The sequence below is a fragment of the Arvicola amphibius genome, chromosome 18, assembly GCF_903992535.2.
Source record: "Arvicola amphibius chromosome 18, mArvAmp1.2, whole genome shotgun sequence".
Taxonomy (NCBI): domain Eukaryota; kingdom Metazoa; phylum Chordata; class Mammalia; order Rodentia; family Cricetidae; genus Arvicola; species Arvicola amphibius.
In genome coordinates, this window is record NC_052064.1 from 20265755 (window position 1) to 20280698 (window position 14944).

Genomic DNA, 14944 nt, shown 5'->3' on the forward strand with positions numbered 1-14944 from the left:
AGCGGCTGGATCTGTTATCTGTTCAGCCAAGGAAGACTGAAGCTCCCATTTCTTCTTCCCGGTGCACACTGGGTATGTGAGTGGGCTCACACCTCCTCTTCCCAGTGCACACCGGGTATGTGAGTGGGCTCACACCTCCTCTTCCCAGTGCACTCTGGGGATGTGAATGAGTCTACACTCAGCATTTGGGTATCAGAAACTTAAAATGAGCCAGCAAGAAGATGCTTGGCTGTTACTTATCCCCTTTATATCGGAACTCCCCATTTATAAGTCAGAGATTTATTGTGTCTCTTCCCAGACTTAATTTAACTTAATCCCACTCACAGGATTAAGTTGTAGTCTTATGGGCTTTTCTCACCCCCGTTGGCAGGTGTTATGAAAGGGTAAAGCATGTGTGGTAGCATCATGCATCAGCCTTGTTAGCCTTCAACTGTGTGTCTGAGCTGTCTAAGACGGCAGAATAACTCCAAAACATAAAGACCCATGAAACCACAAGAATGGAAGTCGAGTCAAATACTAAGTCACAGATACATTCTGCTCACTAAGTAAGCAAGCTCTACAATCTACAACTCCAGCGACCTTCTCTACGAGGGTGGATACCAATGCCTCTGCTAATTACCAGCATACCATAAGAGAAAAACATTTGGTTTCTAATACTTTAATACTGTGGGTTCATCAGGGAAGACCGGGGATGGCCGTGCCTTCCTTCTCAGGTAATTATAACAATCATCAGCAATGAGGAAAGAGACGGCACCAGGAGTATACAGCATAGAGTGTCTCCAGTAAATGGCACAGGGATCATGCCCTGGGCTAGCTGGCATGGTTGGTTGCAACGTGCTACCCCCATCTGATTAGCCCCACTGGGCACGATCTGAGGGAGGTCCCCCTTAGCAACATCCCTCAACAGTGAACTCACTGTCTAGCTTCACTGGTCCGCTATTTGTTATCCAATCCATCGACATCCCCAGGTTCTACCCTATAGGAAGTGAGCTAGGAGAATGAAACCAAACAAAGCAAAACCAACCAACTAATCAACCAAAACACTAATCAGACGCACTGTCTGCTGGATTAATTCAAATAACGGTGTTTCTCCTGGGCCTCTGAGGGCGTCTTTTGCCTTCCACACTCAACCTAGGTTCTCAAGACAACGGCAGCAAGGCCGAAGAGGCCGTCCTTTGCTGACTAACTTGCAGATTTGAAGGTGTAAGAGCGCAGCTTCCGGTCTCTGATTGGTTTAGTGAATCTAGCCTTCTGACGACTCTACAGGAAAATGTATTCCTGAGTGCAAAGAACTGTCAGGGTTTCGTTCCTGCCGAGGAGCAGGGCGCCTGTGGAGAAAGGGCTGAGTGCGGATGAGGGGCTCAGCGGGGAAGAAAAAACACCCAGTGCCACCTTACGACACGTCTGTCATCTACTTTAGGGAACAACTCAATCCATGGCTTCGCCTTCAAAATAACTGTCCTGGACATCTTCAGCTCATTCTTGCTGCCCTTCTAGAAAGTTCCCTGAGCAGTACCTCTTCATCCCATTACTGATGTAGAGCTATGTGGCCACATTCAAATGAACTCATAGCACAAATAAGCTCTTTTCTAAAATGGGGGCTGGTTCCCTAATTTACTATGGAGAATCATACGAGCTAGCTAATATTTCAATTACTTCACCGATCCATTGGTTTTTTTTGTGGTAAGCATGTTTAAAATCTGCCTCAGTGATTTTTTTTTTTGAAACGCCCAAGACATCATTAACCCCTGCGATCAGCCCGCGGCGCATGCGGCAGAAGGTCACAGGAGCAGTGTCTTCTTTGATCAGTACATCACCGTCCCCCAGTCCTCTCCATTCCCGCCAGCCTCAGGAGTCACAGCTCTCAGCTGCGTCTACGCTTTAACTGTTTTCAGATTCTACTTATCGGTGAGGCTATGTAGTAGGCATCTTTCTAAATCTCTTACTTATTTCACTTAGCATGATGTCTATCAGTTTTAGCCAGGTTGTTGGAAATGCCAGACTTCTATCTTTATAAAAGATGTATAATATCCCATCACTTCAATGTACCCACTCAATTGATGGACATTTAGGTTGCATCCATATCCTAACTATTGTGAATCACGATGACAAAGAAGATAAATTTCAATAGAAACCAATTAATAGATGTTTGTACTGTCTGGTTTTGTGTGTGTGAACTTGACGCAAGCCAGAGTCATCAGCGAGGAAGGAGCCTCTGCATAGAAAATGCCTCCATGAGATCCAGCTGTAAGAAGACATTTTCTCAATTAGTGATCAATGGGGGAAGGCCCAGCTCATGGTGGGTGGTACTATCCTTCGGCTGGTGGTCCTGTGTTCTATAAGAAAACAGGATGAGCAAGCCAGGGGAAGCAAGCTGGTAAGTAGCACTCCTCCATGGCCTCTGCATCAGCTCCTGCCACCAGGTTCCTGCCCTGCTGGAGTTCCTGTTCTGACTTCCTCCAATGATGATCTGAAAGTGTAAGCCAAATTAACCCTTTCCTCCCCAACTTGCATTTTGGTCATGGTGTTTCACCGCAGCAATAGAAACCCTAAGACAACATCTTCCTGATATGTTAGAATAGACCAAAATTCACAGCTTCAAGAAGAAGCATGGCTATGCTCTTCTGAGAGTCTTAGAAAATAAGTTCTCAGTTTTGGCCAACTAGCAGTACCCAAAGTTACTGATGCTTTACCTTCAAGGGCGGCTTTGCTGAAGCCAAAGGGGAGAGTGGTGGTTGGTGGACCTGTGCGACAGCTCTGGAGGGGACATCAGCTGAGCAGAGCATGGACATTTTTATTTTTTTAAACTAAAGGGTACCTTGTAGGATTTTCCTGATGACCATCCAGGCTCCCTGTAGTGACCAAGCTTTCAAAGTATCATGATTCACTGGATCCTTTACTTCCGCTTCCTGGAATCCCAAGCTGACAGCCCCAGATACAGAGCCATCCCTGTGGTTCAAATAGGCACGGGAAGACTGAGTTTGGCTCCGCTAGGATAGCAAGACCCTTCATCTCGGAGAAAGACCTATTTGAAAGCCATTGGTTCTAAATCAATCTCTCTCAGACTAAGGAGAGGGTGTGTCCTTTCCTAGACACGGACCGATAAGCATCCACTTAGGGAGCCTCCTCCTTCCCTGGCCATTGCACCATGTACTTGAACTGCATTTGTTCGCTTGAGCATTCTAAGAAACACGTGTACAGAGGTGGACAGATGTGGGTGGGCTTTGAGGCAGGAGTGGTCCCGAGATACAGGGGTAAACAGGCATATGGAAAGTGATAGCAAATAAGTCACCCCTGAAGCAAGGCATGCGGGGATTTCCACAGCCTCACCCTTCATTTCTGGTTGGCTGCAAAGTGTCAACAGCTCACCACCCACATTCCACCACCGGCTCTTCTGGGTGACAGTGCCAACAGCAAGGTGATTTGCAGGGTCATAAAGGCACATCTCGGCTACCCCTGGTCTTCCCTGGGCTGGGCTGTCCCTTCACAATGATGCATTTGAGTTTCAGGAGGGCAAAGCCAGTATTGAGAGCAGTTTCTTGTTGGACGTAGGCGTGAAGGCTTGGAGAGTTATTATACAACCAACATTTATTCTTTCATTTTTGCATGTTCACCTGAGAACTGAAGCTAACAGGATTTCATTTCCCGTAAAAGGGTTTTGTGATTCATCTTCTTGCTTCATGCGCAGCATCTTGTAGCCAACAGAACAAGGCAGGCAGTAGCCAAGCACCAAGGGAAGGACGGTTTAGTAGTGGTCTCAGTTTTCCAACTAAGAAGAATTATGTATGGCGAGCCTCTCCCAGCTGTAATTGGAAGAGGGCTGATGTCCACAGGACCACAGGAGAGCCTGGGCAGGGGTGAGTTTTACTTGTCTGCAAGTCCCTTGCCCAGGATGGCTTTGGACTCTATGCTCTTTCCTGAGCACTCTCCAGCTTTGCTGTAGCCGGCACACTGATCAGAGCGCCGCTCGTGTAAGAAGCAGAATTCCTGAACTTGGAAGAGTCTGGAATCTGGAGGACTGAAAAGCTGGGCTAGAGCAGAGCTCTCCAGATCTCCGTGAGATGTTGGCAGGAGCCCATTGCTGAGGCGGAAGTCTGTGGCTCTCCTCCACAGCACTGATGGTGTGCTCGTCTACCCAGGAAAGCCTGAAAGAAGCCTCCGTGTGCCTCAGTTTCTCAGCAGAGCCCAGGGTGACTGACTTTTTCACATCTTGTTTTGCTGTTTCTTCTCTTGTTCAGGTTGTCAAGGGCAAGCCTCTGTATCGTGGTTACAGTACCTAGGGCAGAAGCCAGACGGGCCGAACCGGGCCCACAGAGAAGTCAGCGGAGCCAAGTGAAACCCAGTCACAGAGCCCTGGCACTCCAGATGGGACCGGCTATGACTTTGGTTTCTGTTTGTCTTACAGCCCAGCAGACAGGAACATGAGTGAGACAGGGGGTGGGGATACCTTTCATATTGTGTCCCCCTGGGATTCAGTAACTAGAGCAGAGCCAAGGAGCGTTGCCGGCTCCTTCTCAGGGACTTGATAATCAAGTCCTTTTTGCTCTGTTCAATGTTCCCGGTCAGCCATGTTCCAGTGGACAGCTCCGCTGGATGGGAAGACATGCCGAATGAGCACGGGGAAAACACAGCTGTGATGTAGTCGTCATTCGTCATAAGAGGACCTTCTGTCAAGGAAGCCGACAGGGTGCACGAGTTAGAAGCGTCTAGTCTTTATGGGAGCCTTCCACAGTGCTGCAAGCTCTTGTACTTCGTTTTCCCTTTGATCATCACTTAGCTGACTAAATGTTACCACCAGTGACTTCTGATTTATTTTAATTTCTTCCCTTTGAACAGAAATGGGCACGTTCATTGAAGAGCAGGCCTCTGGTCCCCTACTCAGCTGGATTCATCTTGATAACCGTAGAGATAACACAGTTCAGATGCTACCGGATTCACATTTCTAAGACATAGCTCCCGGCTCCTGACATGAGCGGCAAGCCCAAAGCTGCTGCCTCCGAGTCCCCCCACGCCTGGCCTTCCCATCTTGGTTCCGTGACTGGTTGCCCGATGTGTACTCTAGGCAGATACATGCTATTCCGGAGATGATGCTGATGTCTTCCGTGCTGGGAGGAGGAACCATTTAGCTGCTTCTCCGCAGGCTCTCCCCTCACCTGCTGTTCCGTTTTCCAGCCCACTTACACCCCATTGCCGCCGACAGACACATAAGCATGTTCTGTTGCAACCAGGCACGTCGGCAATCCGGGAGGTGGGCTCCCAGAGGTCCCAGGCACGGTGCATTAGGAAGTGGGCTAGCAGGTTCCCACCCCAGAAAGCTCTTCCCAGAAAAGTCTCATTAGTTTCTCCCCGTACAGCGAAAGGCACGGCCATGTAGGTTAGAGCAATCAGGGCAGAATTGCTTGTGGTTGCGCTGGGAGCTGCACTAGATTCCCGAGGCTTTAGACAATGCTGTTCTGTGAACTGTGGCTTTTTAAAAGTAGGGCTTAACTCGAATGGCAAGCGCGTTTATCCCACGCCCGTTTCCCTTGCTTTGTTCTGAATGGGAAATGCGTGCAGGTGTCAGCCTCAGATCCTCCACAGCCCAGGAAGCTCTTCTCTGGGCTTTAACAGCAAAACATAGCATGTTCAGGGAGTATAGCATGTTCAGAAAATGTATTTTGCTCAGCCACGCATCCTGGCAGGGGCTTTGACAGCCAAATAGGATTTGAGAGTCGGGAAAAAAAAATCTTTTTATCTGCAAAGTTAACAAACTGGATCTGAGACTTAGTTGTCAAAATGAGCAGAGTAGGAAGGCCCGTGTGGCCGGATAAGCAATGAATTACTTCGCACGGCTATTGTTGACCCTACCATTCATTCGCTTTTCAACAGCTCATCCATTTTCCCTAATTGGAAGGAAACGACGCAACCAAATGGGTAGATGACAACTGGGCTTCGTGTTCATGAACTCAGTAACTGATCCCTATGAACGTCTGGGTTCAGCCCAGCTCTTGTAGAATCTGCTATCCGCAGGCACAGTGTTAGCTCTGAGATTTGGTCCCTGACACCTAGTTTGCAAAGGGCGGAGGAAGGACACTTAAACATGTCACTTCAACAGACAAAGAAAGAGGAAGGTGGCTTCACAGGGGTCTCAGTCAGTCCAAATTCTAGTCTGAAGGCAAGGTAGAGCCTTGCAGTAAGTGTAAATCCAAACTCTGGCTGAGTTTGGATTATCCACAGGGGTTCTGCTTTCTCTTTCTGCAATAGTCACCCCTAAGTAACTATATTCCCAGTTTTTGGAATTGGACACAGACTCCTTTGGTATTGGGCTTCAAGAAGCTATAGGGTCTGAGATCTGGGCCTGGGAAATGAGCTTCTGGAGAAAACTCAGGCAGCAAAGGGAACTATTAGGAGCCTGGAAATGCCACTGTGTTTGGATGCTTCATGCACTGTTCTCCTATGTGTCTGTATCTGCATGCTGCATGCAGAGTGCTCCTATGTGTCTGTTTCTGCGTGCTGCATGCACTGTGCTCCTATGTGCCTGTATCTGCATGCTGCATGCAGAGGGTGCTCCTATGTGCCCGTGTCTGGGTGCTGCATGCACTGTGCTCCTATGTGCCTGTATCTGCATGCTTCATGCACTGTGCTCCTATGTGCCTGTGTCTGGGTGCTGCATGCACTGTGCTCCTATGTGCCTGTATCTGCATGCTGCATGCACTGTGCTCCTATGTGCCTGTGTCCAGATGCTGCATGCACTGTGCTCCTATGTGCCTGTGTCTGCATGCTGCATTCAGAGTGTGCTCCTATGTGCCTGTGTCCAGATGCTGCATGCACTGTGCTTCTATGTGCCTGTATCTGCATGCTGCATGCACTATGCTCCTATGTGCCTGTGTCCAGATACTGCATGCACTGTGTGTCTATGTGCCTGTGTCTGGGTGCTGCATGCAGAGTGTGCTCCTATGTGCCTGTGTCTTGGTGCTGCATGCAGAGTGTGCTCCTATGTGCCAGTGTCTGGATGCTGCATGCACTGTGTTCCTATGTGCCTGTGTCTGGGTGCTGCATGCACTGTGCTCCTATGTGCCTGTGTCTGGATGCTGCATGCACTGTGCTCCTATGTGCCTGTGTCTGGGTGCTGCATGCAGAGTGCTCCTATGTGCCTGTGTCTTGGTGCTGCATGCAGAGTGCTCCTATGTGCCTGTGTCTGGATGCTGCATGCACTGTGCTCCTATGTGCCTGTGTCTGGGTGCTGCATGCAGAGTGCTCCTATGTGCCTGTGTCTGGGTGCTGCATGCAGAGTGCTCCTATGTGCCTGTGTCTGGATGCTGCATGCACTGTGCTTCTATGTGCCTGTGTCTTGGTGCTGCATGCACTGTGCTCCTATGTGCCTGTGTCTGGGTGCTGCATGCACTGTGCTTCTATGTGCCTGTGTCTTGGTGCTGCATGCACTGTGCTCCTATGTGCCTGTCTTCTTCCCTGTCAGAATTTCCACCCTTGAGGACACAAACAAACAATGACAGGGTTTAACATCCAAAAGCAGACCTTTCTGATGTTCAACCCAGTGTTTATCATCTTCTCCCCTTACATCTCGGAGCAATAAGCATGAAAGAAAACAATAACAAAATGGCTGTCCCTCCTTATCTGCAGGTTCTATATCTTCAGACAGAACCAGCTATGATAAGAAACATTTGGGGGGAAATTTGATTCAGGAGGACGAGGCAGGGCGATAGTGAGGTCAAGGCCAACCTTTGCTACATAATGAGACTATCCTAAAAACAACAAAACAAAACAAAAAATCACTCCTAAATCTATCCAGAACAACCACTTATATACCATTTACTTTCTGCTAGATATAATAAGTAATCTAGAAACGATTTAAATAGCCGTGAGGATCCATGTAGACTATATGCAGACATGCCATTTTATAGAAGGCACTTGAGCATCTAAAGATCTTCTTTTCCATGTAGAGGAGGAATAGGGACACCAATCCCTCTCTTACATTGTGAGATTTAGGAAGTCTCATGTTAGAAAATGTTTGAATCTTCCTTCTTCCAACTTAATTATTTTTTGGTTTTTGTTTTTGCTCAAAATGTGAAGTTTTCTCTCTTCTCTCTCTCTCTTTCTTTCTTTCTTTCTTTCTTTCTCCTCCTCCTCCTCTCTTCCTCCTCCTCTCTTCCTCCTCCTCCTCCTCCTCTTCCGACTGTTATGTATATGTGTGTGAAGGTGTGTGAAGAGGCTACAAGAAGGACTTAGACTCACTGGAGCTGGAGCTGGACTTACAAGTGATTGTAAACCATCCAAACTGGATGCTGGGAACTGAACTCGGGTACCCTGGAAGAGCAGCAAGTGCTCTTAACCACTGAGCCATTTCTCCAGCCAAAAAGGTGTAGCCTAGGCTGGTCTCAAACTCCTGATCTTCCTGCCTCTGCCTCTTCCACATACGCTATTGGTGTGCACCACCGTGACAGACAGGAGCAGAGTTGACCATACCCATTTTCTGCTATGCTAAGGGAAAAGGCTACACATTGAAACCAGGAAGAAAACACCACAGATGCCTCTCAAATGCATACCCTGATGCTGTATAACTGGATGGAAAACAGAGGTCCCCACCCCACTGCTCTGATATAAGAATAAGCAGAATGGCCACTAGCAAGTGTTCCTTAACAGAATCCCCAAATGCAGTGCTAACGTGCGCGACCCCTGTTGCATGCAGGTTTACTAAAAACACCAGCTTTTAGCTCTGACTCATAAATCACACGCTGTTTTTATTCAGAAACTGCCTGTTCAATTTTAATACCCACCACACAGTCAGCCCGCCTCCCTCCCTTCATCACAACGTGAGAACATTTCTGCCTTGTAGCATGGGGCCGCTGACCCTGTAAAGCCTTGAAAAATTTGTTTGTTCCATTCACCAAAATGCTATAAAAATAGTAAGGGGAGTGAATGGTGACTGATGAATTTCAAAACACAAATAATGCTTGTAATTGCAATTTAAAGAGGAATGTTCTTCACTTTGATTAATCTGACCCTCTGGGCCACCCTTAATAGAGAGGCATGGTAGAATGCTAATCAGGAAATGGATCCGGAGAGGAGGAAGTAACTCCCCAGGTGTCCGGCTCTGCCTCTCCAAGGCTGCCCTCTGCTCTCTCCACCCCTCCATCTTTTGGGGCTGCAATCTGCAACAGACCCCAATCAAAGCCGCAGTATTATGGCTTCATCCTCAAACCCTACTTCTCGGAGCTGTTTCCACTTGAGGGCCCTCCTGAGCGGTACTGGGACCACCATCCCCAGCAATTTTAAAGCATGGTGTGCCTATCGGCGGCTTGGTGAGCTGGCTAAGCTCACGCGTTGTTAGGCAGAGACGTTGGAAAGCCGGACACGTCTCCCACCTGCCAGCAAGCAGAATGCGTAATAGAAGCGAAGACGCTCCTTCGTTGTGCATTCCAGCTGTGCCCTCACAACTGTGAGAGCTCCAGGGCAGCCTTCTTCGCCGAGGTGCCTCTCTTCCTGCCTTCTGGCCATCCTGGGGTTTCCTAGTGCTCCAGTACATCTTCTCCCCTCTTCGTTGTTCCTGCCAACCTCACACCTGAACCTGCAGAGAGAGCCACCCCGGCTTCTGATAAGCTCTTTAGAGCCCAGCAGGTTCCACCTCCCTTTATATTGCAGCAGCAGCAGCAGCAGCAGCAGGTCTTTGAATCTTAAGTGTCAGGGATACAGCTCACATCCCTGAGCCAGGAGGCAGGTCTTCCGGCTGCTCATACAGAGTCCTGTGTGTTAGGACAGTTTCTGTCCCTGCTTCTCCGGGTGGGGTGGGGGAGTTAGGTATAGTAGTAGTGGAGAGGGCAAGCAGGGGGCATGGATCATCTGCCAGCTGCAGCTCCCCAACAAAATCTGTCTTCAGAGGTTCTGGTTGCCAGAGCTGATGGACTCAACAGCCCCACACAAGCCCCACTCTTAAGCTATAAGAATCACAGTGTTAAATGAGAACTTTCGGAGCCTCAGCTGGGAAGAACTCATGGAGAAGAGAAAGGCAAGGATTCTGCCTTGCATCTCAGAGGAGACTGACAGCTTGGGCTGCGTCAACAGGCAGGGCGAGGGGATGTGGGCTCTGGGGAATATTCCAGAAGACTCCTTCCAAGTTAATCCTGGTCCCAGAAATGCTTTTCCAGAAGCCTGAATAGCAACACGGATACTTTTCATTCCTTCTTTTCAGGGAATTCCTGCTTTAAAGTCCTTATGCTCTGGGAGAGCTGGGAAGTGTGTCTATACCCAGAGAAGAGAGCCTCTGGGGCTGTGCTTAGGGCGAGAGGCCACGGGCGGGATCCTGCTCTTCCTAGTTTCTCCCACTTCTGTCAAGTGCGGTTGGTGGTGCGCCCATGGTTTCGACATTTCTACGCCTTTTAGGTAAATCTTTGAAAAGGATTTATTTGTTTTTCTTATTTTATGTGTATGGCTGTTTTGCCTACCTGTATGCCTACACACCACGTGCTGGGTAGAATCCAAGGAGGACAGAGGAGGGCATGGGGTCCCCTGGAACTGGAGTTACAGATGGTTGTGAACTACATTGTGAGTGCTGGGAACCGAACCCCTGTGCTAAGGCAGCAAGTTCTCTTAACTCCTGAGTTCTCTCTCCAGCCTTCAAACAGTGTATTAATAAAGAAGTCAACAAACATGTCTTTTGTATCATTTGCTCAAAATTCAGCACGGTCTGCTCTGGCACCAACCTTGGCACCTTCTGTGGCTCCTCCCTTGATGTCAAGACTAGAGATTATTCATCAAGGGCCTTAGTTGTGGCACCATGGTGTCTACTGGAAATTCTACCTCAGCAACATTCCTGCCTCCCCAAACCCCACCCCCTCAGAGAAATGGGGCCCACAAGCCAGGTTCTGCTGAGGACAGGGGTGGGGAGGAAAACCCCTGCCCAAAAGCTTACCATAGCAGGAACCCTCCTTGGGGCACATGATCACCCCGAGGCCCTATATGGCCATGTGATTCGCGTCCCTGCTACCTCCCCTGGAGGCTGGAAAGGGCATCCACGAGTGCTTGGCTCATAAAACCTGGTCTTTTTAATTTGGCTTGGTCTGGCTTACTGTGTCGGAGAACCTACTATGGGGGATCCAAAATAGCCATCAGTGTCCCCAAAGCACCAGCAGAACCATCCCTAACTCAGCGATGGAGGTGAAAGTCACCGCACTTGGACTGGAGCTTTGACGCCCACGCAGAATTGCTCTCTGGCTCTTAAATCCCGATCACCTCTGTGCATGCGTGTGTCTTCCTCTTTCTCCACCTGCATCTGCCTCACACCCTGCTCACTCTCTTGTTTCTCTTCTCTTGGTGTTCCCTAACTGACCCCACTGTAGACACCAAAGTAATTCAGATTGTGATTTGTTTATTCCATATACTCTTAGTTATAAGGGGTGTGTAATTTTATTCCTCTTTCTGACTCAGAAGCAAAATAAACAACGCCACAACTGGGCAGCACTGTTAATGTCTACGACTTGGTAGTCTTGGCCGCAGTTTCTAATACTGGCTTTACTCTTGCATGGGAACATTCACCACCAGATCCAGCACAAGAAAGAAAAGCTAATGGGTTTCTTCAGCCCGTCTCCAACAGGCACGGAGTTGACGCCATAGCGTGAGTGTGGGTACAGGGCTTTGCAGACTGATGTCAACATCATCAGGAGAATCCTGTCCCAGGAGCGGGACCGCGCATGGTGTTTGGAAAATGTCCACTTCCTATTGTTTCCCCACTCACCAAGACCCAGCTGATAACCTGGCTTCCTTTCATGACATCACTGGACAAAACTCGACAGAAGTGACCTTCCCTCCTTCCTAGACCCGTGTTGTACCAAAATTCTCAAGAGCGAAAAGGAAGCGTTTCGCACACTGTACCTTTGTATTCAAGAGGTATATTGACCACATCCAGAACCTGCTCTCCATCCTTCACTTCTGCTCTAACGTGGGTCGGCTGGAGGTCCGTCACCGTAATGATATCCCCTTTGGAGAATGACAGGTGGGCTAGTGACCCTGAAAGACAATAATTGCCATGGGAACATCCAGAGATTTGTATTTCTCCAGGTAAATGAAAGCTTTACGCAAAATGTGCAAACATTTAAGTAAAATTTGTTAAATATGGCATAGAAGACAAACAGAAGCCTCTTAACGAATACAGAAAAAAAAGACAAAGACCGCTGATTGGATAATTCAGCATCGTTTAATGGAGGCAGACTCTTCAGTCTGTCCAAATATGTAATTCACTTTAAAGTTAAAAATATTTGAAATAATTTTTTCAGAAGCAGTCATCATGATTTGTCTTGCCCAGTGGGCAGCGTGGCCGCCCTGTCATTTCCAGCAGCAAGCCCTATGTCCTCTGTTCTAACAATGCAGAGAGTGAGCTAGACGGCCCTCCGAGGCACAGGCGGAAGGCTTGCTAACCGTGGGAAAACGCGGAGAGCAGTGACATGAATTTTTTGGTTATCATCAAGCCAACAAAAGACAATTTTTCAACCTCACGCTTAACTGTGCCTTAGATTTCATGTGTCAAATTGCAGTAATTTCTCAGCAGCGTGAAAAATCTTCACTGCTCAAAGATAACAGTTTCCCCTTCCTAAGCAATGCTGGTGAATCGCCCCCTCCTTTCCCAGCGTCCTGTCAAGTTAAATAAATAAATAAAACAACCCTTCAAATGGCGGAAATATGACAGCCCACGGCAAGGAGCAGGGCCAGGCCGTATATTTCATTCTGCCCGGGGATAAGGAAAATACTTTAGCGAGTAAATATATGTCTTCCATAAACAGAACAGCTTTTTTCTCTTTTCCAATACTCTAGGTGATTCTGGTAGAATAAAGCTTGATTCTCCAGACCCTAGCATCCCCCCGACATAATCTAGATAGAACACCCCTCCCATTCCTGAAGTCTCACAACCAGGACTGATAAGGAAGCCTTCGTCTTTGGAATTGGTCGGCTCATACTTCTTCTGACCCCAGAATTCTCCATCTTTTTCTCTCTTTCCTACCTGAAAAATAGTTTCCATCGGTCACTTCCACTCGTCTGGGCAGGGAGTTCTGATTTAAGGAACTGATGTAAGAAGCCCAAGTTTGCTCCATGATGAAGTTCTTTCCTCCAGGACATGGCCACTGCTGCTCCAGGGCAGTGAACAGACAGCTACCAGCCACCCGATCACGATCTGGACTGTGAGCCATGCGTCATAGGGGGAAGGAGGAAGTAAGCAACTTGCTAGAAAGAAAGTTGATTAGTTCAATGTCCAAGGGCTGGAAGGGGCAGGCACTTGACTGTTTTGGATGGAAAGGCTTGCAAGGCTTGTGGGGAGTATCTTCTAGATTAAGGTATCCCACGCAGCACCGTGCACAACATCATCCAAGGATCCCATCCCAATGCAGACTCTGATTCCATAGGTGGGTCTAGTCATCTGCATGTCTGGCAAGCCTCCAGATGACACGCTAGTACTTCAGCTACCTTCTGAGGAACAGGCTGCTTAGGATACCAGGGTTGCTTGGATGACATGCATTTGTGATTAATTCTGAATCACTAATAATTGCATAGGCGTCACCATAAGAAAGAAAGAAAAGCTCTTCCCCTTGATGTCGTTTAAACCAAGAACGGGTCCAGATTTGGATTTTTCTCCTTCCTGATCCTTGTGTTTTTGATCCTGTGTCTGTTGTGAGCCTGAATCTGTGTCTCTCTGAAGAAGGCTTCTTGTGAATCTGTTGTTGTGTCTATGTCTTCCAGAAGTGTGTGTCTGTCCTAACAAAGGACTTAGCTCTGTATTTACTGAACAACACAGAAAGCATCACATGGGGGAAGGAATGGGGTACTTCACAGAAATCTTTATTAGAGTTTTAATAGGGATTAAGTCACTGGCTCCAACCTATTACAACCGACCAGATAACAGGCATTGTTATTTATTAACCAATATCCATAAATGGCTACTTTCAACTTTTATGGTGGATTTTAAGAAGCTGTTTTCAACTTCTGTATTTGCTGCTTTCAGTAAATGATACACAGTTGCTGTCTGGGCTAGGGGCATGGAAGAGCACACAATTTAAGATTTACAGGTAGGCATTGGCTTAGGTTGTAGAAGTTGATTGCGTGGGAAATCCAAGGCAAGGAAGGTTGATTATTACATTGTTCTTATAAAAGCAGGGTAAACAAATAGTTTGAGTGCATAGTTAGATAGCTGTCTTTTTTTTGAATGAATATTTTTTATTGATTTTATTGAGCTACACATTTTTCTCTGCTCCCCTCCCTGCCTTTCCCCTCCCCTTCAACCCTCTCCCATGGTCCCCATGCTCCCAATTTACTCAGGAGATCTTGTCTTAGATAGCTTTCTTAAGTGACAGCAAGGTATATTGTTAACTCTGGCTGTGAGGTCCAGCAAAAGTTCCAGTCTCTTAGGATGTGAGACCTGCAGATCAGGCCCTCTAACATCACCCGAGAGACAGAACACAGGTCAACAAGCCTCTGAACCTATCAAATGTGACTCTAGGTATGTAGTCCAGTAAGCTGTGGCCCTGCTTGGACGCATTTCTGCCATCTACCAGTGTGTTAAGGATGCAGACTCAGGCCTCACTCTGAGCATCTTGAACCAGAGTCTTCATTTAAACACCCTCCCCAGTCAGTGGGGTTAGATATTAAAGTTTGAGAGACTCACTGGAGAACTGTTCTAAGTAAGACAAGCTTGATCAATTAGCACTTAAGGGGGTGACACATTTCAAACTTGAGGAGCAGCTGTCTACACCCCACCTACTCAGAGCTGAGCATTACCCTCTGACCCCCAGATTTGAATTCTAGTGGCCCACTAGAATTCTAGTGCTCCACCCATCACAGCCCACTCCATACAGGGCTTTTTCCTCTTCCTTAGTTGATTCGAAGAGCAACATCTACTATGAGAATAAAATTGTAAAGAAGAAATGTACATTCCCTATACCTTCCCTCCCAGAGGAAGGCATAG

The 14944-nt window shown here is 47.7% G+C and overlaps 1 protein-coding gene across 1 annotated transcript in view; it reads right to left on the bottom strand.

Moving 5' to 3' along the window:
- The window catches only part of LOC119803967 (protein THEMIS3-like), a 37143-nt gene extending 24027 nt beyond the window's left edge, over positions 1-13116 (bottom strand). Inside the window, exons 1-2 of the mRNA XM_038315494.1 lie at positions 12989-13116; positions 11866-12000 (exon numbers count right to left, since the gene is read on the bottom strand). Coding sequence (XP_038171422.1) covers positions 11866-12000; positions 12989-13079 — 226 coding nt within the window. The 5' untranslated portion in view covers positions 13080-13116. The remainder of the gene's footprint in view (positions 1-11865; positions 12001-12988) is intronic.
- Between the last annotated feature and the right edge of the window lie 1828 nt (positions 13117-14944).